At 44.9% G+C, this 26,122-nt stretch overlaps 1 protein-coding gene across 2 annotated transcripts in view; it reads left to right on the top strand.

Moving 5' to 3' along the window:
* Positions 1-26,122, top strand: part of MRPL11 (mitochondrial ribosomal protein L11) — a 656,778-nt gene that overhangs the window by 31,510 nt on the left and 599,146 nt on the right. For both annotated transcript variants that reach the window (XM_069207960.1, XM_069207959.1), the window contains exon 2: positions 21,571-21,701. In XM_069207960.1, the coding sequence (XP_069064061.1) occupies positions 21,579-21,701 (123 nt within the window). In that variant the 5' untranslated portion in view covers positions 21,571-21,578. The remainder of the gene's footprint in view (positions 1-21,570; positions 21,702-26,122) is intronic.

Raw genomic sequence — 26,122 nt, 5'->3', positions numbered from 1 at the left:
TTTACTCAAGATGAAGATTGTTTCATTGCTGCTATCAAGTTGGAACAGATGGGATCGTTTTCAGAGGCGCAATGGAAACAATCTTCTACTAATGATGCCCTTCTGTCTAAAGTCATGATTTACGTCAAGGAAGGTTGGCCTCATGAGAAGTTTAGATTTAGGTTCTCCACCTTTTTTTAAGATGATGGATGATTTAACTAATGAGGACGGGGTGCTATTGAGGAATGATAGTTCCTCCCGGATCTGTTAGAAGTGTCATTTTGGAAAAAGCACATGAAGGGCATCTGGGCTCCACACTTACCAAAAGGAGAGTGAGAGAATACTATTGATGGCCCCAAATGGACAAACACATTGATGCTTTAGTTTGCGCAGTTTGTGCTACATGTGACAAGTCACTGAAGACATCAACTTCTCTATTGATACCTATTGAGTGTCCCCCGGGTCCATTGGAAAAGGTTGGCATTGATTTAATGGGGCTTTTCAATTCTCTTCCACCTAAGTTACGGTATGCTTATGTTATGGTGGATTATTATTCCAAATGGCCAAATGTAAAATTCGTAGGTGAGGCTGATCCTAAATCTGTGGTGCCTTTCCTAAAAGAGATTTTCTTGGATGAAGGGTTTCCTATAGAAATTGTGTTCGACAATGGGGAGCAATTTGTATCTTCTGAGGTAGAGGATTTTCTGAGCGGGTGTGCAATTAAACATTTTAAAAGTTCACTTTACCAGCCACAAACCAATGGTTTAGTGGAATGTTTGAATCGTGTGGTTGGGGAATGCTTGCAATGGGCTTCAGCTAAGGGGTGTGTGATTGAAGCTGCTGTTCAAAGCATGTTGTGGTTTTACAGGACAGCACCCCATTCAAGCACAGGAGTATCCCCATTTGAAGCTCTTAGAGGAGGGAAACCTGCAACTTTGTCTAGACCAGCTTGTCTCTCCAAAATTCTGAAACACTCAACGTGTAAGGAAGAAATCAACATTAAAGTTTGTTCTAATGTTGAGTCTGCTCAAGACAGCCAAAAATATATTACGATAGGAACAGAAATGTTAAGAGTGTCCGGTTTGTTGTTGGTGACTGGGTTTGGGTCAAATTGCCGGGGTGTGTCAAGAAGGCGGATCCAAAGTTTTCTGAACCATTAAGGGTGGACAAAGTGTATGGCAATGATATTTGCATGAATGGATGGAACTGTTGGCATGTGGGGAAAGTGGCCAAAATTGCAAGGGGCACCAAATATGTGTTGGGTAGTGACCCACAGAGTGACAATCGACAGAATGTGAGGTCACAGAGGTTCTCGATGTTACAAAGGCGTAATGTGGCAAATACAGAAGTTCACATGGATGCTGGTTCAATGTTGTGTGAAACGCTGATTGGGAGAAGTGTTAGAACTCATAATCTTCCTTTGAGATACCGTCAGGAACTGGGGGAGAAGTTTTAGTAACCAAAATCTAGCTTTGAGGTACCGATAAGGAAGTATTATCATTTCTGTGTTTTTTTTTTTTTTTTTTTTTTTAAAGAAAAACTAAATGTAGTATCTTGCGATGTATTTCTAGTCTGTTTTCCCCTTTTAGTTTCCGTGTGCGTGTGTATGAGGGTTTTTAGAATGTTGCGGGAGGGCAAGAAAATCGGTTGGAGCTGGAAAGTGGATTACAGCTCGCACTGTACTGGGGTGATTATTTTGACGTTTTATCTTCAATTAAATACTTCTCTTTCTTCAAGCAAAATGCGAACAGTGTGATTATTCAACTCATTTCACTATGGCTTCAATAGAGCATGTTGCATACCCCTGCCTGTGAACTGTATCTACCTCCCAGGTTTCTTGAAAAAGACCAATTTGGCATTTGTTAATGAAATACCCCCCACACAGGATCATGGAGCTTCGATTTAATTCCTGCTATGTTCCAGCTGACTAACTGTATACTGGGTTGTAGCTTTTGAGCAAGACAGGTGTTAGTTTGTTTGGAAATCAGACCATCCAATGGAGTTTCATGGGTCTCGAGAGTAATGGGATGAGACGAGGAGGTCTACCCTCTAAGAGGAGTGGCATTTATCTCACCGGGCTTAGGCGGGTTTGTAAGTTAAAGTCTAACGCCAACGGAACGCTTTCCACCTGCCCCCATTTCGCCCCCCCAGAAGCCACAAAGTTGCATAGTCATCCAATCTCTGTCTCACCACTGTCACCATCAGGGAAGTGCCCGAGAGGGGATCTAGGTCTAGAAGCCGTGCCAGATACTAAGAGGGTGTTACCCGGATCCTCTGTCCTCCCAGACTCATCACCAGGGTGCCTCAGTTTGAAATTAATTTCTTTCCCTGTGGAAGGGGAAGTGTGCAAGTCCAAAGCAATCAAACCATCCACCAACTCCTGGGCTACAAGTTTAACCTCAATATAGTTCTGCTGCCCCTCCTGCAAAGGAAAACACCCTACACACACAATATCGGAGTAGATGATTGAGTGGCAATGCCTAACATTTCTGATCCAATGTAGGATCTTGTTCTTTAATGAGAGACTGCCCTCACGGGGGCTATTTTTCAATTTAAGAACATTAATCATGAAGACAGAATGGGCCGCCAAAGAGCATGGAAGATGAGAGAATCTTTTTAAGGGAGCTTCTTGGCAAAATGTTTGCTGAGCAGCCATAGTATTATGCCGATGGGTGCCATACCCTTGCACAGGACAAGAAAGTAGAGGTCATGGCCCTATGATCAGATTGAGCTTTTTGGAAATGTTTTACAGAGTGCTGCTATATCAGTGTCTAATTGGCCTGTACCTGGTACCAGGATGGGTGCTTAGATGTTCGGCAACTGCTACAGCACCACTCGGCCCATTACAAGGGACATCCATTCACCAATAGTGGCCCCAGGACATGAAGTAGTGGTCGAGAACCACTTAGATCCTGAAGGTGGCACAGGAGGAGGAGAGATCTTTGCCCCTGGTATTTTTGCAAGAGTAATCTTAATATCAAGGATCGCTAATTTTAAGTTGTTAACTTCATTCCTCAATAGCTTAATAAGAGAGAGAGCATCTTCCATGGTTGAAGGGTTGTGTCCAAGTGCAAGAGAGACGCTGGGAGGATATAAGGCATGGATTTGAGGTTGATCATTTTTACCGGGTTAACCAATTGCAGAATCTCAAATCTATTTGTGCATTTGACATTGGCAGTGATTTGATCAGGCTCAGGCTTGCCCTCTGCATTTCCTGTAGGATCGGGAATAGTTAACTTGGTAGGGGCAGTTGGGGGTGTCCTAGAGTGCTGTAAGTATGGGAGGGGTCCGAGTCAGTTCGAATTAAATTTGCCATGGGGTTTCTCGTAAAGATATCTGCCACCTTACCTCCTTTAGGAGCTCTGCTTTTTTTGGGGCCACTGGTTTTCAACATGCTTTCAACTTCTTGAGTGAGTCGATCTCACTAGAAATGCAGTTTTTGGCCATGTGCTTTGGTGGTTTGGGTGGTTTGATTGAACCGAAGCACCCAAAGGGCTAGTCACGACTTTCCTTTTTCCCAAAGTAAACAAAAAGCAAACGGAGCAATAGGATAAAGCACTAGCCGATCAACTGTTACCTGGCGGTGAAAAAGACATTTAACAATTACATTAGCCGATGTATATTAGGGCTCTTCGTTACAGATCACGTTGGTTTGACAGCAAAGATGAGCCAAAATCCAGGACTGGCCTTGCCCTGCCTTATCTTGGCTTTGCCCTGGCGGGGTCCGGCGTGTCTCATGCATCCCACGCTGCGGAAGGGTGAAAGCCTTTACATGAGGTGCTGGAGCCACTCTGAACATCCGCCTCTTGGCGGGAAGTCTCTGCCCCCTTGTTGCGGTTGTCCCCTTTAGAACCCCTTGATGCATGTCCCGCGCTGCGGGAGGGTGAGGGCCTTTACATGAAGAGCACGAGTCCATCAGAACATCTGTGTCCTGGCGGGAAGAGCCATAGTGTCCCCTGCTTGCTGTAGTCCTCCTTAGGGCCCCTTGATGCACGTACTGTGTATCCACTTGGGAACTTTGGTGCTAAGAGGCAGAGGTTGCAAACTGAGAAAGTGAAAACTCCTGTAACTCATGTTCATACAGCCAAGATTTTAAGTTTTTCTCAAAGGAACAAAGAAATGGTGAATTCCTAAGATGAAAATATTTTCGAGCCAAGGGCCCTGAAGGATTTTCACCCCATTTGGAATATTTAAACTTGGGAGCAATTAAACATTTAGCTGCTACAGATGTAAGCCTGAGATTAGTGGAGTACCTAGTAAAATGCTGTGCTGTATTCGTTGGTCGAGGAGAATAAAAGATTCCATGCAAAATGCAAATACCCTTGGGGGGAGTTCTCTTTTTGACAGGAAGCCTAGGTGCATGTTTATTTAGCAAAGAGGGATTCAAATTTATGAACTGTCTGTGGCAGTTTGTATATATTGAGGTTTTAGTAGATTTTTTGTAGTAAGACCCAAGAAACTGAATTGAGGTAATCTATTAGAGTGGATAATGACATTACTTTTTGATGATTTCATGAGCCATAGATAACGATGATAGAACTGTTTTCCAGAGAACACGTAGTTAAAGAATATAACTACTCACTTCAACGAAAATGTGAGAATTTAAGGATAAGCCATTAAACAAATAGAATACCTAAATCACGGACCTTCTGAGCAGGCATAGGACCTTGATACACAGAGGGTGTCCACAGTTTAAGGACCCATGTGTCTAGAACGTTGTTGGTGATCTTGACACCTGCTTTGGAAGGTTTCAATGTTAGGCGTGCTGGGCTTGTGATGGGTTCCTTTGTGGACCTGGAGAACTTTGTCCTTGAGTGGTTCATAGGGAAGGGGACACCAGACGTTCAATTAGCCACCTGGAAGGAGCAAGTTCTTCATAAGCATGGCAAAGCCCACTTAACCACATTAGAAACAAACCATGAACATCATTGAAGATTGGAATTTGGCCACCTCCATCACAACAATATATATTGTGGTTGTCTTGGGATCAGAAGAGAGAGTCCCTTTGTGTGCACATGTGGAAGACCTGTTAACACATGTTGCATGAGGAGCCTCCTGGGTGGTCTAACGATTATTCAACTGTGAGTTAACCTACTGGGAAACAGCAGAAGTGATTAGATGTTCTAACTGTGCCTCTTCAGAATACCCACTTTTATAGAGAGATGATGCTATGTGATAGGGAGATAATGCCTGATGATACCAACTGCACTGGGCGTCACAAGGTCAATATGTCTTTCATGGTGGCCATTCACAAAGATTGTGCTTTAATTTGGAAAAAGTATTTGGTACCGCTGTACTTGACTGTATGGATCAGAAGAGCCAATCTTTATAGGTGTTCTGTACACAAAAATTAACAGCATCAAAGTCACAAACTGGACAGCAAAAATCTAACTAAGTGAACCTACGCAAGTTACTTTTTTATGCTATTATGCAGCACAGACTGCCCATAGTGATATTAGTGTAACGAGCTTGGAGCCCACGTGGGTTGAATGGTGAGGACAAAGGTAAATGAAAGAGTAAGTTCTAGTGGCAGCACATCTTCTGGGATTTCTTATGAGACTGCCCTGTCCCAGCATAAGTATATACATATTGAGAAAGATAGACAGTAAGGAAACTATGTTAAAATGATTAACCAGCCTTTTCTCAACTAGCTTAGTGAAGAAATGGAGCGAAGAAGTAATCTTCTGTTGACTGTGTGAATGATTACCTTAAAGATCTGTTTACTGAAAAACATAGCAGTGGCTAGTATGTTGCATCCTCCACACTTCCTTTCAAGAGCAGCAGCACCCTCCTAGATGAAAACTTCCCTGTACCTTTTTCGCCTTTAGGGTGGGGGAAATGTGAATTCACTTAAGAATTTGATGATCAAACTTACTAACGGACAATTGAAAAAAAACAAGTATATTTTTAATTTTAGTTGCTGTGCTCTGGCTGTGGTCTATGAGTTCACAATCCCTTTTTATTAAGCCATGTCCTTCCTCCACGTCCATCCATGTCGCAAAATGGCATGGGGGAGAGAGTGGCATTCAGATTAGGGGGGTTTCCCCTTTCACCATCTTTGCTTGATTAGGGAAAGGGGTGTTGACAGCCCTCCTAACCATTCATGATGGCCGAGATTAGAAACCGATGGCACAGTTCATCACAGTGATAAGCTTCATCGAAGTCTGTCACAGCACCTTTGGCAGGTTACAGCTTCAAAGTGATGAAAAGGAGACAAGAAGCAATCTATACATTTATTTGAGAGAAATATGTGTATTTAAAAATTGGGATTGTTGCGGTTGCTTACTCTGTCTGCCCAATCTCGTGCATAAACTTTCTTTTGTAGTACTCCTTGGATCAGTCCACTTCCTCGCTCATGAAACCTACTCTGGGGTAAATAATTGTTTGTATAAAAAGAGCAATTTTGTCATTTTTGGCTAACAAGTTTCATCATTTTCACAAGGAAAGGTTGAGAAGAGAGGACAAAGTAGGACAGCAAGCCCCTTTTTTTTTTTTTTTTTTTTTTGAGGAGCCCTGGAGGCACAAGTGTGTTAATGAAAGACGTGCTGTCTACTGCATTTAGTACAGCTGCGTAACATATCTATTAACTACACATTGCATGTGCTGAGACCGCATCTTGTTAATTACTCGCCAGAAGCCCATTATCTAGGGGCAGGTCCATACAATTTGTAAGAAATTTGCATCCGCATGAGTGCATTGGAAGTAGGTGAGTTGGGGAATCCTCCTGGCATACCACAGACATTTGGGTGTAAAATAGAGATGTGCAGGTAATGTAGTTGGATAGTTTCTAGGGGAGGCATCCAGGCATTGTGCCATCCTATGTCCTCTAGGAGACCTGTCAATTCCTCCAATTTCTGTTTAAAGGGTGCGAATTTTTCGAGGACAATAATTACTAATGTGTGATAGATACAGATTAATGCTCCCTTTCCTAGTTGGCCCATGTGGAGTTTGGCTTTGAGAGGGCTATATTGAGGCAGCTCAGTAGCTCGCAACACATTTTATGCTCGGGCTTGTCTCCTGCAAGAAATTTGTTTGCTTGAACTATTTCTCTGCACCAAACATTGTGCAAAATGTTTGACGTAATACGCAATTTCCAGAACTTGACATTACACAAATTATTCAAGCATAAAGAAAAATTGTGCAAACCTGATCTTAAGTATTTTATGTCTGTGAACCACTAGTATTTGTGATGTATGTATTTTTATGAAATGTATCGCTGTGTGTGTGTGTGTGTGTGTGTGTGTTTGAGGGCTGCAATTCTGTGTGCAAACCAATTTTTTGTTAGATGCTTCCTAATCACTTGATAGATTTTTTGTTTTTGTTTTAAAGTGTCCTGACGTGCATGCTCGTGGAAGTCAGAGTGTTCACACCAGTGTTTTTTTGCTTCCAACTGCCAGCGCTCTTAAACTAGTCTGGTGGGAGTTTATGAATCTTTATAGCAGGAAAGGAATCCATAACAGCCTCTGTCAGTCATCTCCTTTTACATTATCAAAACAAGTTTGTGTGCCTGATATCTAATACCGAAGATCCACATAGAATTTGACCAGACGCACTTTTTTGTAAAACTTTCAAGCTGAAAACATCTACACCTATATCAAAATATATGTTTAGTCAAGTGTGATGATTTAGCTTGCCTGAATGTATTATTAATGTTTTGTTCTAACATAACCTAATTTTTTAGTGTTCTGTTTTAGTCTTGGTAGTTAACAAGGTTTCATCGAATTTTATCTCTTAATTTCTCAGTTCTAGAACAGTAAACCGTGTAAAACAGAACAGAAGTAGGCGAAAGGCCAGAAAAGCCTCTTAATTGATTGTGTATTTTTGTAATATTCAAGCATGTTCAAGACGGTGTATACAAGCTACATTGAAGCGTTGTTAGCTAAATAGTATCTGTAAACACAATTCCTTTTTAGGGGTACAGACAAATCACATTGAACCTTTCAACAAGATCATCTGCCTGCTCGAGGGCAAAATAGTTGCTGTGGTGCAGATACAGGAATAACAGCAGCCTTCTTATTGAACACAACTTCTGTTGTTTGAAAAAGATTTTCGGGTGCTGCAAACCTATCTATGAAATCCGAATAAGACCCTTTTGTTTCTACAATAAGTTTAGTTATCCGAGGGAAGGTGGAGGTTGGGAAACCAATCCTAAGTTGCCGTCATAATGATGGAGTATTACCTGTTGTTCTGCCTGTTATATATACTATTCTTTATATTATATCACTGCAACAGTAAATACATTCTTAGTGTGAATTCTTGAGTGTGCCTTTTCCTGATGAATGAGGGCTTGCGGTCCACTAAGTACTCCTCTGCATCTTACAGGACTGATTTTTACCTTCTATGCTCCTTATTCCTACACTTCTGAATGGGCCATGTGGTGGCTGCAGTCCACTGGGTTCTTTGTCTCATGTTGGTAACTTGATTACATTCTTGGTGCTGGAGGGTCTACAGAACCCATTCTCTGGTTATGTTCTGGAGAGAATGTCTGACAATATCATTGCATGTGTTTTTCTAAAGCTCTTCTCAAACCTTCCTACGGGTGGTTGTGCAGAAATCACTTTTTTATTCCCTACCCATCTCGACCGATCTGAAAGAAACTTTCAAGGTTGATCAAAAATAAATTCCATTTTTAAAAGGTTTTTGTGTAGATTTCTTAAACAGTAATTGGCTAAACAAAAAATGGTTTTCCAATGGATTACATGAGTTGATGACTCCTGAAGCAATATTGTTGCATATTATATCTACATCTGCTGCTTTAGACGGATGAGGCAGAATTCAACCCAAACTTCACACCTATTGTTTCTGTTGTCTGCCCTGGACACTTTCACTGTTCATACCTGCCCTCAGGAAATTGCAAACTAGGATGTAGGGCTCCTTTGGTCTTTGTGAGCACCTCTTGACAACTGGACAATGGTGGCGCAGCAGTGATAGTGGTGAACAAGAGAACTCACGCAAGCACTCACCAGTCCCATAACCATTGTTTTGGCTGTGGTATCTTTGCCTTTGCTACCGAGATATTGCCTATGGAACCTCGAACAGCCTGTTCTGGGCTTTCTCCGATTCCTGCCACTTTACACTGGTCTTGCCACTGTAGGGGTTGCCGCAGCTGTCCCTGTTCTTCCTCCCTGAGAAGCTGGGACTGAGCACACAGCAGCTTTCTGGTGGTAGTAGATTTGGGCTTGGATTAGAGGACCCTGCTAGCAGCCGCTTAAGTTGAAGTAGGGTTTACTAGTATAATAAAAACCCAGGTGGGGGAGGGCGACAGTTGATGCTTTTTTTCTCCAAGGGCAGGTCAGTAAAATTCTCGGCACAAGAGCTATTTAATGGCTGATGGAAAAAATCTTTTTTTAACAGCTTCTTGAAGTAACTGCATGTGTGTGTATATATTCACTAAAATAAGTTAAGGAAAGTTTAGTTTTAAATAATAAAAACGAAAATATTACCAGTTATTACCCCATCTTTCAAATGCATACTTGTTTCCTTTAGCGACTTCATGTGTTTTAGGGTCTCTAATGGTGACCATAACCAGTCATTTTCAGACTTTTTTTTTTTTTTGGTGTTATTTTGATTTCTCTCAATCATAAAGTTACCTAGTGCAAGTCTTGACTGTGAATATTTAAGGGCTCTTTAATGCAATTTACTTTATCACACTATGATGTGCAATGTTTAGTTTATTATTTTGGCACCAGGAATGTTTCATTACTATTCATTTTTTTTTATTTTGGATAGTTGGCGGATCATAGATAACCTTGTCATGTACCTGCTCCTGAAGATTTTTGGATTCTTGCACCAATAGGGGTTCTCAATAGAACTAATGTTTTTGAAAAAGTCTTACATTGCTTTCTTTGCATTAGCACCAGGAAATTGTGGCATTTTCTACAGTGTTGTGACTATCCTTCCAGGTGTGAGATGTGCTACACCTGAACCCAATGCTTTTTAGCCGTTAGATTATATTCTCATTCTGTATTCTAATGCTGATCACAGATGGAAATGTTTTTATATATAATAGTTGGATTATATTGAATTCCATCGATTGTGTATTTGTCATGTACTCCTCTAATGCAGTCATTTTCAAGTGTATTACGATGCCCACATTAAAAATAATTTACAAAAGAATAACTACTTTTACAAATTTTATCTCCACGTCTGTCAAAGTCTTGGCATGACACTTTCAGGCAGTGATATTTTAATGATTGAGTCCTTGCACAGGCTGCAGTCGCTGAAGGGCTCAAGGTGTTGTAACATAAGCAATTTAGATTTTCAGCTGTGGAGCTTAAAACACTATAATCTTTTAGGTTTAGCTTGCTTTTACTATGAATGTTTTTGTCCCAATAACGTGCTGTTTTACAAAGGTTTGTCTGATTGTTACACAGGAAAATAGGCCTGGGGGTAATTTCAAAATATGCTACTAAAATTAGCGTAATTCTCGTATTTCTTCCTGCGAGAAATTCCTGAAATTCCCTAAAAAGCAATTTCTTAGAATTTTTGCACACTTAAGATACGTTTGCACAGAAATATCTCTAAGACTTTTTTTTTTTTGCTTGAAGCAGTCTCCTGCTGATATCACACGAGTCTTTTACTCAAAGTGTGCAGAAAAAAACATCGAGGTACCGGCAAACCACATTTCGCCTTCAAAGTGTAATTTTGTAAAAATTTGTAAGGTATTTCAGGAAATCCTGCTGAGAAAAAAAAATTCAGCAATTTTCTCTACCATTAGAATCAAACTGTTTATAATGAATTGTGTATTGATTAGTCCAAAGTTGCCTTGCTGTATTATTAGTATATATTTACTGTTAGAACTGGGGTTTTTGGTTGGCAGTCAGGTTACCCCCATGTCCAAGCAAAAGCCCTCACTCTAGTCAGTGTAAGTCACACACAATCCAAGATTATCCTGTGCCCACCCTCTGGTAGCTTGGCACGAGCAGTCAGGCTTAACTTAGAAGGCAATGTGTAAAGTATTTGTGCAATAAATCATACAATACCACCATATAGCACCACAAAAATACACCACACAGTGTTTAGAAAAATATATAATATTTATCAGGATAATTGTAGGTCAAAACGAATAAAGTTGCAATGTGAATTTGTAGAGATATCACTGAAAAGTGATATAAAGTATCTTAAGTCTTTAAAAAGCAAACAAAGTCTCTTTCAAGCACAAAGTACCTGGTTTGGAGTGGAAAATCTCCTCAGAGGGCCACAGAAGAAGAGATGCGTGGAAAAAGGGTGTGTGCGTCGATTTCTCCCCAGCACACACGGACTGGCGTCGTTATTTTTCACGCGGGGAAGTCGTGTGTCGTTTTCCGGCACGCGAACAGTCTCTTGCTGTGGATCGCGGGGATTACCAGATGTCCCAGGTCTGTGCACGGATTTTCCTGCTTGTTTTCCGGCTGCGCGTCGTTCTGCGGGGCTGCGTGTCGAAATTTCGATCTCACGGCAGGCGTCGCGTCGATTTCTCCTCTGGAGGTCGGGCGGCGTTGTCCTTGCGAAGCCGTGCGTCGAAGTTCCGGTTGTCCCGAAGGCGTCGCGCCGATCAGCGTCGGTGTGCGGCATTTTTCTCTCCGCGGAACAAGCTGTGCGTCGAAAATGTCGGCGCACGGAGCGTCCAAGTGAAAGCGAGAAGTCTTTTTGGTCCTGAGACTTCAGGGAACAGGAGGCAAGCTCTATCCAAGCCCTTGGAGAGCACTTTCATAGCCAGACAAGAGTTCAGCAAGGCAGCAGGCCAACAGCAAGGCAGCAGTCCTTTGTAGAAAGCAGACAGGTGAGTCCTTTGAGCAGCCAGGCAGTTCTTCTTGGCAGGATGTAGTTTCTGGTTCAGGTTTCTTCTCCAGCAAGTGTCTGATGAGGTAGGGCAGAGGCCCTGTTTTATACCCAAATGTGCCTTTGAAGTGGGGGCGACTTCAAAGAGTGGCTAAGAAGTGCACCAGGTCCCCTTTCAGTTCAATCCTGTCTGCCAGGGTCCCAGTAGGGGGTGTGGCAGTCCTTTGTGTGAGAGCAGGCCCTCCACCCTCCCAGCCCAGGAAGACCCATTCAAAATGCAGATGTATGCAAGTGAGGCTGAGTACCCTGTGTTTGGGGTGTGTCTGAGTGAATGCACAAGGAGCTGTCAACTAAGCCCAGCCAGACGTGGATTGTAAGGCACAGAAAGATTTAAGTGCAAAGAAATGCTCACTTTCTAAAAGTGGCATTTCTAGAATAGTAATATTAAATCCAACTTCACCAGTCGGCAGGATTTTATATTACCATTCTGGTCATACTAAATATGACCTTCCTACTCCTTTCAGATCAGCAGCTACCACTTCAATACTGTATGAGGGTAGCCCAAATGTTAGCCTATGAAGGGAGCAGGCCTCACAGTAGTGCAAAAACGAATTTAGGAGTTTTACACTACCAGGACATGTAAACTACACAGGTACATGTCCTGCCTTTCACCCACACAGCACCCTGCTCTAGGGGTTACCTAGGGCACCCATTAGAGGTGACTTATATGTGGATAAAGGGGAGGTTTAGGCTTGGCAAGTACTTTTAAATGCCAAGTCGAGGTGACAGTGAAACTGCACACACAGGCCTTGCAGTGGCAGGCCTGAGACAAGGAAAAGGGGCTACTTAAGTGGTTGGCACAACCAGTGCTGCAGGCCCACTAGTAGCATTTAATCTACAGGCCCTAGGCACAGAGAGTGCACATTACTAGGGACTTATAAGTAAATTAAATAGTCCAATCAGGTATGATTCAAGGTTACCATGTTTTAAGGGAGAGAGCATATGCACTTTAGCACTGGTTAGCAGTGGTAAAGTGCGCAGCGTCTAAAAGCCAGCAAAAACAGTGTCCAAAAAGTGGAGGGAGGCAGGCAAAAAGTTAGGGGTGACCACCATAAGGCTGTTGGGTCTAACATGTGTCGTCGTCCCCCCCCCCCCCCCAGCTGAAAGTGGGGAGAGCTACCCGACCTCCTGGGAGCTCTCATCGCTAAGGCGGAAGTATCTGGAGAGACCATCAGCATTGGCGTGGTCAACCCCGTGGCGATGTTCCACCGTAAAGTCCATCCCCTGTAGGGAAATGGACCACCTCAAGAGTTTTGGATTCTCACCCATCATCTACATGAGCCATCTGAGGGGCCTGTGGTCTGTCTGAACCCGGAAGTGAGTCCCAAACAGTTAGGGTCTTAGCTTCTTCAGTGCCCAGACCACAGCAAAAGCTTCTCTTTCAATAGCACTCCACCTCTGTTCCCGTGGTAATAGCCTTCTGCTAATAAAGACTACTGGTTGGTCTAGGCCCTCCTCATTTAGCTGTGCTAGGACCGCCCCTATGCCATGCTCTGAAGCGTCTGTCTGCACAATAAATTCCTGGGAGTAGTCAGGGGCCTTGAGCACGGGGGCCGTGCACATGGCTTCCTTCAGGGAGTCAAAGGCTTTCTGACAAGCCTCTGTCCAATTCACCAACCTAGGTTGTTTCTTGGAAGTGAGTTCTGTCAAGGGTGACACAATGGTACCATAGCCCTTAACAAATCTGCGGTAGTATCCGGTGAGGCCTAAAAAGGCTCTCACCTCAGTCTGAGTTCTAGGTGGTTGCCAGGCCTTGATAGTTTCAATCTTGGCCTGGAGTGGCTGCACCTTGCCACCACCCACTAGGTGTCCCAAGTACACCACGGAACCCTGCCCAATCTGGCACTTACTAGCCTTGATGGTCAGGCCTGCCTGTTGCAGGGCCTGAAGCACCTCCTTGAGGTGGAGCAGGTGTTCCTCCCAGCTGGAACTGTAGACAGCTATGTCATCCAGGTAGGCTGCACAGAAGGCATCCTTGCCAGCTAGGACCCCGTTAACCAACCGTTGGAAGGTAGCGGGGGCATTTTTCAACCCAAATGGCATCACCCGGAACTGGTAATGGCCATCAGGGGTTGAAAATGCGGATCTCTCTTTAGCCCCCTCAGTCAGGGCGATCTGCCAGTACCCTGAAGTAAGATCAAATGTACTCAGGAACTTCGCAGCGCCCAGCCTGTCAACGAGCTCATCAGCTCGGGGGATGGGGTGAGCATCAGTCCGGGTGACTGAGTTGAGACCCCGGTAGTCCACACAGAACCGAAGTTCTGGCTTCGCACCTGGGGCAGTAGCCTTAGGGACCAACACCACTGGGCTGGCCCAGGGACTACTGGATTTCTCGATAACCCTTAAAGCTAACATCTTGGAGACCTCCTCCTTGATGCTGGCTTTCACCTTATCCGATAACCTGTACATTTTGTTCTTCACAGGGAGACTGTCACTGGTGTCAATGTCATGAACACAGAGGTGGGTCAGTCCAGGAGTAAGGGAGAACGGGGGGAGAACTGCTCCAACAGCTCATAGCAGCCTCCTTTCTGGTTTAGAGTCAGGGAGTCAGAGAGGATGACCCCTTTCACTGACCCATCACCTTCTTGGGCAGAGAGGAGGTCGGCGAGAGGTTCACTCTCCTCTTCCATTCCTTCGTCTGTGACCAGAAGCATGTTGACCTCAGACCTCTCAATATGAGCCTTTAGCCGGTTGACATGGAGCACCCTTAGGGGGTTCCTAGGGGTTTGGAGGTCCACTAGGTAAGTGGCCTCCCCTTTCCGCTCCTTTACTTCAAATGGGCCAGACCAGCGGTCCTGGAGAGCTCTAGGCTCTTCTGGCTCCATTACCCACACTTTGTCTCCAGGTTGAAACTCTACCAGGGTGGCCTTCTGGTCATACCAGCGTTTCATTACCTCTTGACTGGCCTCAAGGTTACTTTGGGCCTCTTTCCAGAAGCGGGTCATCTGGTTGCGGAAGGCCAACATGTAGCTGACCACATCCTGAGGGGGTGCCTTTGGCGCTCTCTCCAACCCCTCCTTGACAATGCTTAAGGGTCCCCTGACAGGGTACCCATAGAGAAGCTCAAAGGGACTGAACCCCACCCCCCTCTGGGGGACCTCTCGGTAAGCAAAGAGAAGGCATGGTAAGAGGATGTCCCACTTACGCCTCATGGCCTCAGGTAGGCCACCAATCATGCCTTTCAAGGTCTTGTTGAATCTCTCCACAAGACCATTAGATTGGGGGTGATAGGGTGTGGTGAACTTGTAGGTTACACCACACGCATTCCACAGAGACTTCATGTATGCAGACATGAAGTTAGTGCCTCTGTCAGACACTATCTCCTTCGGGAATCCCACACGGGTAAATATTCCCATCAGAGTTCTGGTCACCACCGGTGCAGTTATGGTCCTTAGAGGGATTGCCTCTGGGTAACGGGTGGCATGGCCCACCAAAACCAGGATGAATCTGTTGCCTAAGGCAGTTTTGGGGTCCAATGGACCAACAATGTCGATGCCCACCCTTTCAAAGGGGGTGCCAACGACAGGAAGTGGGATTAGGGGGGTTTTAACCCTTTTCCCTGCTTTACCACTGGCCTGGCAGGTAGGACAAGATCTACAGAACTTATCTGAGTTTGTCCTCATTCTGGGCCAATAAAAGTGGGTGACAAGCCTGTCAAAGGTCTTGCCTTGCCCCAAATGTCCTGCTAGGGGAATGTCGTGAGCCAGACCCAGTAGGAAGGTTCGGTAACACTGAGGCACCACCAGCGTACGCGCTGCCCCAAAGGCCGGAACCTTAGGCTCACTGTAGAGGAGATCATTCTCCCAATATATGTGGTGATCGCCAGAGGCTTCACCTGCCGCCTGGTCTGAGGCTTGCTTCCTCAGACCCTCTAGAGTGGGACATTCTTTCTGCGCCTTGCAGAATTCCTCCCTGGTGGGTCCACCCTCAACTTGCCAGCCAGCAAGCTCCGGTAGGTCACCTAGGGTGGCAATGTCTTCCCCAGTTGGCTCGGGAGCCTCCTCCTTAGGAGCCCCGTCAACCACTGCGGGAACTTCTGGGACCGGTTTCCGCGCCCCTTGCCCCTCCTCTTGGCAGCTCTCTGGGCCATTGTTCCAGGCCCCAGAAGCCCTTGACTTCCATCTCGGTCAGCCATGGACCGTGTGGTCATGCAGACCCACTCAGGTAACCCTAACATCTCCAGGTGAGATCTGAGCTCCACTTCTTTCCAAGCAGTATGCTCAAGATCATTGCCTAACAGACATTCTACAGGCATGGCAGGACTCACAGCTACTTTCAGAGTACCAGAGACCCCCACCCCCCCCCCCCCATTCCCCCCCCCCCCCAACCAGAGCCACCGGTAGGTGACTCTCACGATTGTCAGCGACTATGACCTGGTGGAATGTATTAGGGACTATCTGCTCTGTTGACACCAGCTGACTCTTGATAGTAGTCATACTGGCTCCTGTGTCACGCAGAGCCTCCACCTTCTGCCCATCAATGGTGACCCACTGCCTGTACTTGGAAGTATTTTGGGGCATGTGGGCTTTGGGCACCATTTCTCCTTCTCCCAGGGACACTAGGGAAATCTCTACCTGTTCCCCAAAGCTATCTGGGTCCATCTCCCCCGAGCACTACACTAGTCAACCCAGGTGTCTGTCCAGTATTGGACGGTGCTCTCTTGGAGCACTGGGGGTCGCCTTTATAGTGACCATACTGGTAACACTCCATGCATTTGGGGTTGGATTTCCCTGACCTATCATATGTCCCTGGCTTTTTCTCAAATCTAGAAAAGGAATGGTTGCCACCCCCTCCCTGGGAATTCTTTTGGGGGCCTTTGGAGAGTTCCTTATCTGTAAGTTTATCTCCCCCCTCTTTCTTCTGTTAGGAACCCTGACCACCTTTGTGGGTGCCCCCCCCCCCCCCAGGTACCTTCTTGGACACTCTGGTGCTTACCCAGAGGTCCGCCTCCTCAGCAAGCTTCCTGGGATCAGTCAGCTTACTATCCACTAAGTGGTGGCACAACTTTGTAAAAGTAGTATTAAGCATATGCTCTCTCAGAATCAAGTCATATAACCCTTTATAATCATCTACTTTGTTGCCCCGCACCCATCCATTCAGTGCCTTACTGGAAAAGTCAAAGAAATCTACCCATGTTTGTGTGGTTTGTTTGGTGCTGTCCCTGAACCTCTGACGGTATCCCTCAGGGTCCAGCCCAAACTTGGCAAGTAAAGTGGCTTTCTGAAGTGGGTATGTGTTTTGATCAGGTTGATCCAATGTGAGAAGTGTGTCCCTCCCCAATGGCGGTACATAACCCCACATAACTACCCCCCATTGCCCTTCAGGAACCTCATGAGCCCTTAGTGCAACTTCATAAGCAGCTAACCATTTATCTGTCATCTCCCACCACAAAACTGGGCACCACATTTTTGGGTATACGAACCTTCTTTTCTCCAGCAGGTCCTGTCTGTATGCTGCCACCATTATTGCTGGATTCAGACTGTCTCGCCTTGATCTCCAGCTCCTTGAGACTCAGTTCATGAGCCAACAATAGTTTCTTTTCAGCCAAAGCTCTCTCAGCTTCCACCTGTTTGGCTGTTCTTTCAGCTTCAGCTCGTTTGGCTTCTCTTTCAGCTTCAATTTGTTTGGCTGCTCTTTCAGCCTCCGCTTGCTTGGCTTCTCTCTCAGCCCTTCTTTCCTCCTGTTGAGCCTCAATTTTCAGTTTTGCCATTTGCAATTGGAACTCCCTTTCCTCTCTCCTTTCCTCTGCGGTCAGGCTTTGCACAGAGACACTGCTCCCTGGTCTGGAAGGGGGCACAATTGCAGTGGTAACATCATCCACAGATAGCAACAAATTCTCTGAAGGGCCATTTTCTGGCTCCTCTTCCTCATCATCCTCTTCTAAATGGGCTTCTGCCCAGGCCCTCAGCGCCACTTGAAAGTCCTCCTTTTTGGAGGCCCCTTGGGTGGATACCCTCATTGCCCTGCAGAACCCTCTTAGCTGTTTGACCTTATATGTATCCAACAGGACTAGGTCAAAGTCTCCCATTTGAGACCCAGTCAGAGACATGTTGAGTGAGGATTTAGTTTTTGAAAATTGTCAGGAAGAAAAAAAAACGAAATTTAGCAAAAAGAGATAAAAATCAATTTGACCTTCAACTGTGGGTATGTAGTGAAATACTTAGCTACTGTATGTCACTACACAAATACAAGTCCTATCCTCACCGCTGATCACCAATGTTAGAACTGGGGTTTTTGGTTGGCAGTCAGGTTACCCCCTGTCCAAGCAAAAGCCCTCACTCTAGTCAGGGTAAGTCACACACAATCCAAGATTATCCTGTGCCCACCCTCTGGTAGCTTGGCACGAGCAGTCAGGCTTAACTTAGAAGGCAATGTGTAAAGTTTCTGTGCAATAAATCATACAATACCACCATATAGCACCACAAAAATACACCACACAGTGTTTAGAAAAATATATAATATTTATCAGGATAATTGTAGGTCAAAACGAATAAAGTTGCAATGTGAATTTGTAGAGATATCACTGAAAAGTGATATAAAGTATCTTAAGTCTTTAAAAAGCAAACAAAGTCTCTCTCAAGCACAAAGTACCTGGTTTGGAGTGGAAAATCTCCTCAGAGGGCCACAGAAGAAGAGATGCGTGGAAAAAGGGTATGTGCGTCGATTTCTCCCCAGCACACACGGACTGGCGTCGTTATTTTTCACGCGGGGAAGTCGTGTGTCGTTTTCCGGTGCGCGGACAGTCTCTTGCTGTGGATCGCGGGGATTACCAGATGTCCCGGGTCTGTGCGTGAATTTTCCTGCTTGTTTTCCGGCTGCGCGTCGTTCTGAGGGGCTGCGCGTCGAAATTTCGATCTCACGGCAGGCGTCGCGTCGATTTCTCCTCTGGAGGTCGGGCGGCGTTGTCCTTGCGAAGCCGTGCGTCGAAGTTCCGGTCGTCCTGAAGGCGTCGCGTCGATCAGCGTCGGTGTGCGGCGTTTTTCTCGCCGCGGAACAAGCTGTGCGTCAAAAATTTCGGCGCACGGAGCGTCCAAGTGAAAAAAGAGAAGTCTTTTTGGTCCTGAGACTTCAGGGAACAGGAGGCAAGCTCTATCCAAGCCCTTGGAGAGCACTTTCATAGCCAGACAAGAGTTCAGCAAGGCAGCAGGCCAACAGCAAGGCAGCAGTCCTTTGTAGAAAGCAGACAGGTGAGTCCTTTGAGCAGCCAGGCAGTTCTTCTTGGCAGGATGTAGTTTCTGGTTCAGGTTTCTTCTCCAGCAAGTGTCTGATGAGGTAGGGCAGAGGCCCTGTTTTATACCCAAATGTGCCTTTGAAGTGGGGGCGACTTCAAAGAGTGGCTAAGAAGTGCACCAGGTCCCCTTTCAGTTCAATCCTGTCTGCCAGGGTCCCAGTAGGGGGTGTGGCAGTCCTTTGTGTGAGAGCAGGCCCTCCACCCTCCCAGCCCAGGAAGACCCATTCAAAATGCAGATGTATGCAAGTGAGGCTGAGTACCCTGTGTTTGGGGTGTGTCTGAGTGTATGCACAAGGAGCTGTCAACTAAGCCCAGCCAGACGTGGATTGTAAGGCACAGAAAGATTTAAGTGCAAAGAAATGCTCACTTTCTAAAAGTGGCATTTCTAGAATAGTAATATTAAATCCAACTTCACCAGTCGGCAGGATTTTATATTACCATTCTGGCCATACTAAATATGACCTTCCCACTCCTTTCAGATCAGCAGCTAACACTTCAATACTGTATGAGGGTAGCCCCAATGTTAGCCTATGAAGGGAGCAGGCCTCACAGTAGTGCAACAACGAATTTAGGAGTTTTACACTACCAGGACATGTAAACTACACAGGTACATGTCCTGCCTTTCACCCACACAGCACCCTGCTCTAGGGGTTACCTAGGGCACACATTAGAGGTGACTTATATGTGGAGAAAGGGGAGGTTTAGGCTTGGCAAGTACTTTTAAATGCCAAGTCGAGGTGACAGTGAAACTGCACACACAGGCCTTGCAGTGGCAGGCCTGAGACAAGGAAAAGGGGCTACTTAAGTGGTTGGCACAACCAGTGCTGCAGGCCCACTAGTAGCATTTAATCTACAGGCCCTAGGCACAGAGAGTGCACATTACTAGGGACTTATAAGTCCATTAAATAGTCAATCAGGTATGATTCAAGGTTACCATGTTTTAAGGGAGAGAGCATATGCACTTTAGCACTGGTTAGCAGTGGTAAAGTGCGCAGAATCTAAAAGCCAGCAAAAACAGTGTCCAAAAAGTGGAGGGAGGCAGGCAAAAAGTTAGGGGTGACCACCCTAAGGCTGTCAGGTCTAACATTTACGCACTGTAGAAAATTAGTAAGATCTTTTAGAAGACCAGGGAGAATAAGGTAAAACTACCTGCATTCCTACCATCGGGAGTCAATTGTGTTTATCAAAACTTTCTACTAAATGCTATTTCACATTGATGGCTTCCCTTACGCTAGGAATATTTCATTGGGTCCTTCTCTTAGACCATCCTTCTGAGCTGCCATTTAATTACAGCCCCATCCGAATTATGAGATCTCCATGGAACTCAGTAGATCTATTTACTCTCACACAGATATTTATCCTACTGAAATATGCAGGTTAGTCTCGGGCAAAAATGAATTACCACTGTGATAAACCAAAAATTACAGATTCCCCTTTAGTCAACCCTTATGGAACAACTTGTAATGAGCCTGATTCATCTCTGCTCTGGAGTTAGTTATTGTTAACTCTGGGGGTGGGAAATAGTGGCTCATATCAGTGGCCCCTCTCTTATGAAGGCCTGAGTGAAGTTATCACACAGGTTGAGCCTGCTACTCTTATGACATGACAGCGGAAGTTAAAATTAATTTAATGGCTTAATAATCGCTAAAGACATTAGAGGACTGATTTCTCACTGTGATCTGCCCTCACTACAGTGAGTACAAACTGCGATCTGTCATGACTTCAGAAGTATTGTATTGAGATGTCCTCCTGCTCCACTCCGACTACAGGCTACTGTCAGTACTAGGCCCTCACAGGGGCGACTGCCAATACTGTGGTGAAATAGCAGTGAGAGCTGGATACAGCAGTGTGACAATACAGTTGGAGATGATCAAACAACCGTGAAATCGTACTTGGAGCCTGCGAAAAAACGCATCTGTACTACACAGAACCAGTTTTAGTTCCACGGACTATCCAAATCCAGGTGAATGAATGACCTAGCTTGCATCCCTTCACCTCTTGACCCTGGGTACTGATGCTCGGTGCAGCCCTTACTTAAGGAACCTTAGAACGGGTGCATTATAGCAAAGACATCACACTAAGAGCTACCCTCACGCCTATGACATCTACTGAGAAATACCTTCACCACTGTAATATCCCACTGAAACCTGCACTCGCTGCTGTAAAAAATTTGGAAACCCATTTTAAACGAGTCTGACTATAGAAAGTATACATTGATTTGAGAACTGATGATATACCATACATGTTGTAACAAGGTCACAAATCCATAATTTAATTGGTGAAATTTAAATGTGGCAAGCTAAGCCTGAGAGCAGGATACACGGTGAGAATCAAGTGGATTGGTGATACTCCTACCTTAGATTGGTATATAGTTAAATTCCCTAATGCACTGCCTCCAGAAAGCAAAGTGTTATCTGCAAAATGCACGTTCGGATACCTGCAGAATCACCCCCATCATCCAATTCCTACATGCTTCTGGTTCAGAGTAGTCTTTCCTCATGTCTTTCCATTTCTTAAATCTTTTTTTTTTTCACTTGCAGGTGGCAAAATGTCAAAAGCTTCCAGAGCAGTGAAAGCCGTGAAGAAGGCCGACTTGGGTGGCGTGATTCGTGCCATTGTGCGGTCAGGACAAGCGGCTCCTGGGCCTCCTTTAGGGCCGATTCTCGGACAGGTAAGACCCGATGGTGCCTTTCTGGCTTTTGACAACATCAGACTGAAATGCCGCCACTTAACGTCTTTTTCCAAGTTGAGTAGTAGGTGAAGTTGTTCGTAGGTTCAAGAGCAGTACATCTATCAAGGCCACGACAGAGTATTTGAAACTCGGAGAACGTGAGCTGAGCCAGCCTTTTTAGTTCATTCAATAAGAAGACCCTCTCATAATATTCTGCCCGTTAACAGCTTTCTTAATCCTGCAGATGCAAGGTTGCCCTTTTGTTTAGCTTTCAGAATTTTTCTAGTGGTAAATTGTATTTCGAAGTTTGCTAACACTTTAGAGCATCTGTGATCAACACAAGTCCTGAAATCCATTAGCTATGTCAGATTTCTATGTTATCTACGCAATGGAAATATTTCATGTAGTGGTTACCCAGGAACTTTGTACTTCCTCAACTTAGTTGAATACGCCTTCTAGCATCTCAGAACAACTGGTGTCTGAGCATGTAGTGGTATAAAAACCGTTGTAGTGGCAGTATTGTCAAATATGTGCTTGTGTGTAATAATTACAATAGTAATATGAAGTCAGAACAACATTGTTTTACATACTATGATTATCTAAATCTGAAGTACTTCAATTTGCATTGACAATTGTGAAAAACGATTTTGAAGCAACGTATTGTCCCCCAATCTCGGTCTTGCACTGCAATAGGGAGGGTTTTTCATCAGGACACATTTTTGATCAAGCTCAGTGAAAACAGTAAAGCCAGAGGAATATATACCAGGACAAAAGGAAACCGAAAGCTGCTAGACAGAGCATAACTAGCATTCATCTCACGACATAATGAACAATAATAACTGTAGTAGAACGTGTCCATAGTTTATATCTATCTCTAAAAGAAAGACTCAGCTGGGCCTCTTTGGATAGGGTCTACAGAAGGTCATAACTTGATATGAAGATGCTTCTACAACTGGGTCTTCTCCTTTTGTGGTTTTCCTCCAGCATTCTGTCTGCCGCCTTCCCTTGTATATTTACATGTTCTGCATTTATTATATGCCTAGTGGGAGCACATGATAGTGGATGAATAAAGCAATCACATAAATTAAAGCAACTGAAGCCACCTTATTGGCTCCCTAGGTGGATTGATAGTGACACATTAGTGATGAAAGATGATAAAATGTACATATATTGCCTGCGCTTTAGATTTGAAGGTGCCCATGTGATCCATGACACCTAGAATGTAACATTGGTGTAAGCATACCTACTCGGAGATATGTGTACCACCTAATGCAAGCATTGAATAATGAGTATTTAGATATGGTCATAGAATTTATGCACACCCTTAATAAACCAACCTTCTAAAGTACAATAATTGTGTATAAACCTAAATGTTTAAACCATTTTGTGCAGCGTCCCCTACATTTGCATCAAATCAACTTCAGAAGAGTGCATCTATTAGTGGCTGCCTGGTGGAGTCAGAAAATGGTTATTTTTTTGGGTGGGTGACTTGTGAGTGTAAGGAATGGTTAAAAAATTGATATGGGCTGGTGATCTCTTTAAGCTTTTTTTTTTTTCTCTTCTGTGATACGCAGCTTAGAGGGATGATTGGTCATAAAAGGTAGACGTTAATCTTAGTTTCTATTGTGACCCAAACCAGGATGATGTTGCAATCATAGTGGGTCTGGATTATAATGGGGGCTTGGATCCTGATGTGGATCATGCATTTAAGTTTGCTCATATGCGGAAAAAACTGGCTGTTAAATACAAAATGTAAATGTTACAGCTATTAGGAAGAATAATAATCCTATAATAAGAGTTATGTGCAGAGCAGGTTTGTGTGCATAACTCCTGTCTTTGGAAGGTTGGTTAATTGAAAAGCCAGGTCTTCACCTTCTTGCGAAATTCAAGAAGAGAGGCAGAGGCTCTGATGTGGAGTAGGAGTTGTTCCAGGATTTAGGAGAGATGTAAGAAAACACCCGTCCTTGTGATCTGGTTATGTGTGTGCATGGGATGTGTGCGATTATGAGTCCTGCAAAGCAGAGGTATCTGGGTGGTTGGTGGAAGAGATGCCACTCTTTTGGTAGGTGGGGTCTAAGTTTTATAGTGCCTTAAATGTGTGTCTTTGAAATGAGTGTGTTTATGTATCGGGATCCAGTGGGGCTCCCTGAGGTGCAGTGTGATGTGAGTTTTGTGTGGGAGATTAAGGATGAAGAGTGCTTTACATTCTGGGAAATATGGGCAGCAGTCTCAAATTGACTTAGGTCCAACGGATTCTACAATGAATGGTCAGATTCCAAGATGTATGTAAGGAAATGCCTCTTTGTGCATTATCAGCCCTAAGATTTTGGACTGATGCTGCTGGTTTTTCGTTCTGAGAGTGCACTGAGGCCTACCGTCCAATTCTCAGTACCTTCAGTTAGGCTTGTATTTCAACCCATCACAAAATGTTGGTTGAGTTGGCTACCCCCAAATTGGCATAAGCTGAATTAGTTATTGGTCCCTAGTATATGTTAACCGTTCCAAGGTTAGTAGGGCATGTAAGTTGGAGTGTCCACCCAGGGCTCCGGCACTGATTATGCCATCCTCGGTGTGACAGCACAAAATGGCTCCCCACCTGCTACTGCAGCCTGGTAGAAAAGTTTTAAAACTGCTAGTTCGACTTCTGTCATTTAAATCAGTGGGTAAGCCCCCACTTCCATTAACAATATATGTAAGCCTCCCATAAGGAAGGCCTGTTGAGCCCCAAGGCAAGGAGCTGTGTATTAGTAGTTAGGTCATATACTTTAGTATGTCATCATAGCAAAACTTCAAATTGTTGTTTTTGATGTGGAAAGGTTAGTAGTCCCATTTGCTAATACAGAGTTAGACTGACATCTCAGTTATGCTAACTTCTGAATGGTACTACTAAAATGATTATTACAAGATATCAGATTATTCGTGGCATAAACCCCGACTTGATGCCCAAGCCAAATTTAATGTCACTTTTCAGGAAGGGAAACTGTTAGAAATTTGCCACTCAGTTGCCCAGGTTATCCGGTGGTCTTTCACAGTTGCTGGCCACCAGACATCCTTCTTTCATCATGGGGAGTGGTGTGAACGACTCCCAGGGTCAGGAACAATAGAGACCAGCCACAGAGAGAGGTGATACCTCCCCCATGCAGGAAGCCAAACAGGGCGTTGGCCACAAAGGCGAGCTTCAAAGGGGAAATTGCCTTTAGTGGGCAAATGGCCATCGCACTTGTGTAGGGCAGGCCCTTTGTCCGATAGACGGGCTGCTAGTGGGGACAGAGAGGGGAAATCACTTGTCAAACCTTTTTTATGAGTGTGTAGCCCACAGGTAGCCACATCTATAGGGTGTGCTACCAAGCTCCTAACATCAAAGGAAGTATTCAGACCTCTTGGGCGTGTGCGGAATAATGCACTCTGGGATTGCTCAATGCCACACATAGCTGGAAGGTGACATAAGGTGAGAGGGATCCTGGTAGCTCTATTGGCTAGTGACTGCATCATCCCTCCAGGGCATTTTCTGTGCAAAAATACGGCACCTCTGGCACCCAAAATGTCAGATCACATCTAGACTGGAGAGAAGACCAAGACTGAAGACAGAACTGCTCTCCTGACCCCTGGAGCTGGCAAGAGACTGCACCAACTGCTATACTGCACCTGCTGCTCCTTGGGCTAGCAAAGAGGACTTTGCCTGTGCTCCTGAACCCCAGACCAAAGGTGTGACTCCAAATGTCCGTCAACTGACATCCTGGTCCAACACCATGGCCATAAAAGTTGAAGTCGCTCATTTTGGCCAGCCAGTACCCACTCACAAGGAATTCGGAAGCCCTCCGCTCTGGACACAAAAGTTGCACCTGTGTCTGCCGGGCTCGGGAGATGCATCAGTGTGTGGATTGGGTACCAGAGATGGACACTAGCCCTCACCAAGGGATATCGCTGGACCCACGGTGTCTGTTGATCAGAAGACCAGCTGCAGCTGGACCTCTCCTGGCTCAAATAGGACTTTGTGACTCTGAGCCCTGTGGCCAAAATATCTCCTCCACCTTACTTGTGCACCGCGGAATAACCCCAGGAAGCATCCCGTGGACCTCACAGCATCCAGAGCATCTTTCAGCATCCCCAGCATCAGGACCACTCCATTGAAGGTCTTGATGTAAAGTGTGGAACTGGATTTGAGACTGCTTTGGTGACTAAGCAACTGTCCAAAACCTCCTTATTGCCTCCCGCCCCCCACCAAGACCTTCTTCCTCTTGGAATTGGTTGCCTTGTCCAGGCCGGAATAGCTGAACACAACGCTTTCAAATTTCAGAAACGTTTGTAAATTTTATGGTTACCAATGCTGTTGGCACTTTGGACTAAAATACTTAAATTTACATTTTCTTTAAAAATCTCGATCTACAAAACCCTCCAGTGGATTTTGCTCATCTTGAGAT

The sequence above is a fragment of the Pleurodeles waltl genome, chromosome 9 (assembly GCF_031143425.1).
Source record: "Pleurodeles waltl isolate 20211129_DDA chromosome 9, aPleWal1.hap1.20221129, whole genome shotgun sequence".
In the NCBI taxonomy this organism is placed as follows: domain Eukaryota; kingdom Metazoa; phylum Chordata; class Amphibia; order Caudata; family Salamandridae; genus Pleurodeles; species Pleurodeles waltl.
The sequence above is the reverse complement of the archived record's forward strand: the minus strand, read 5'-3'. Positions and strand labels throughout refer to the sequence as shown.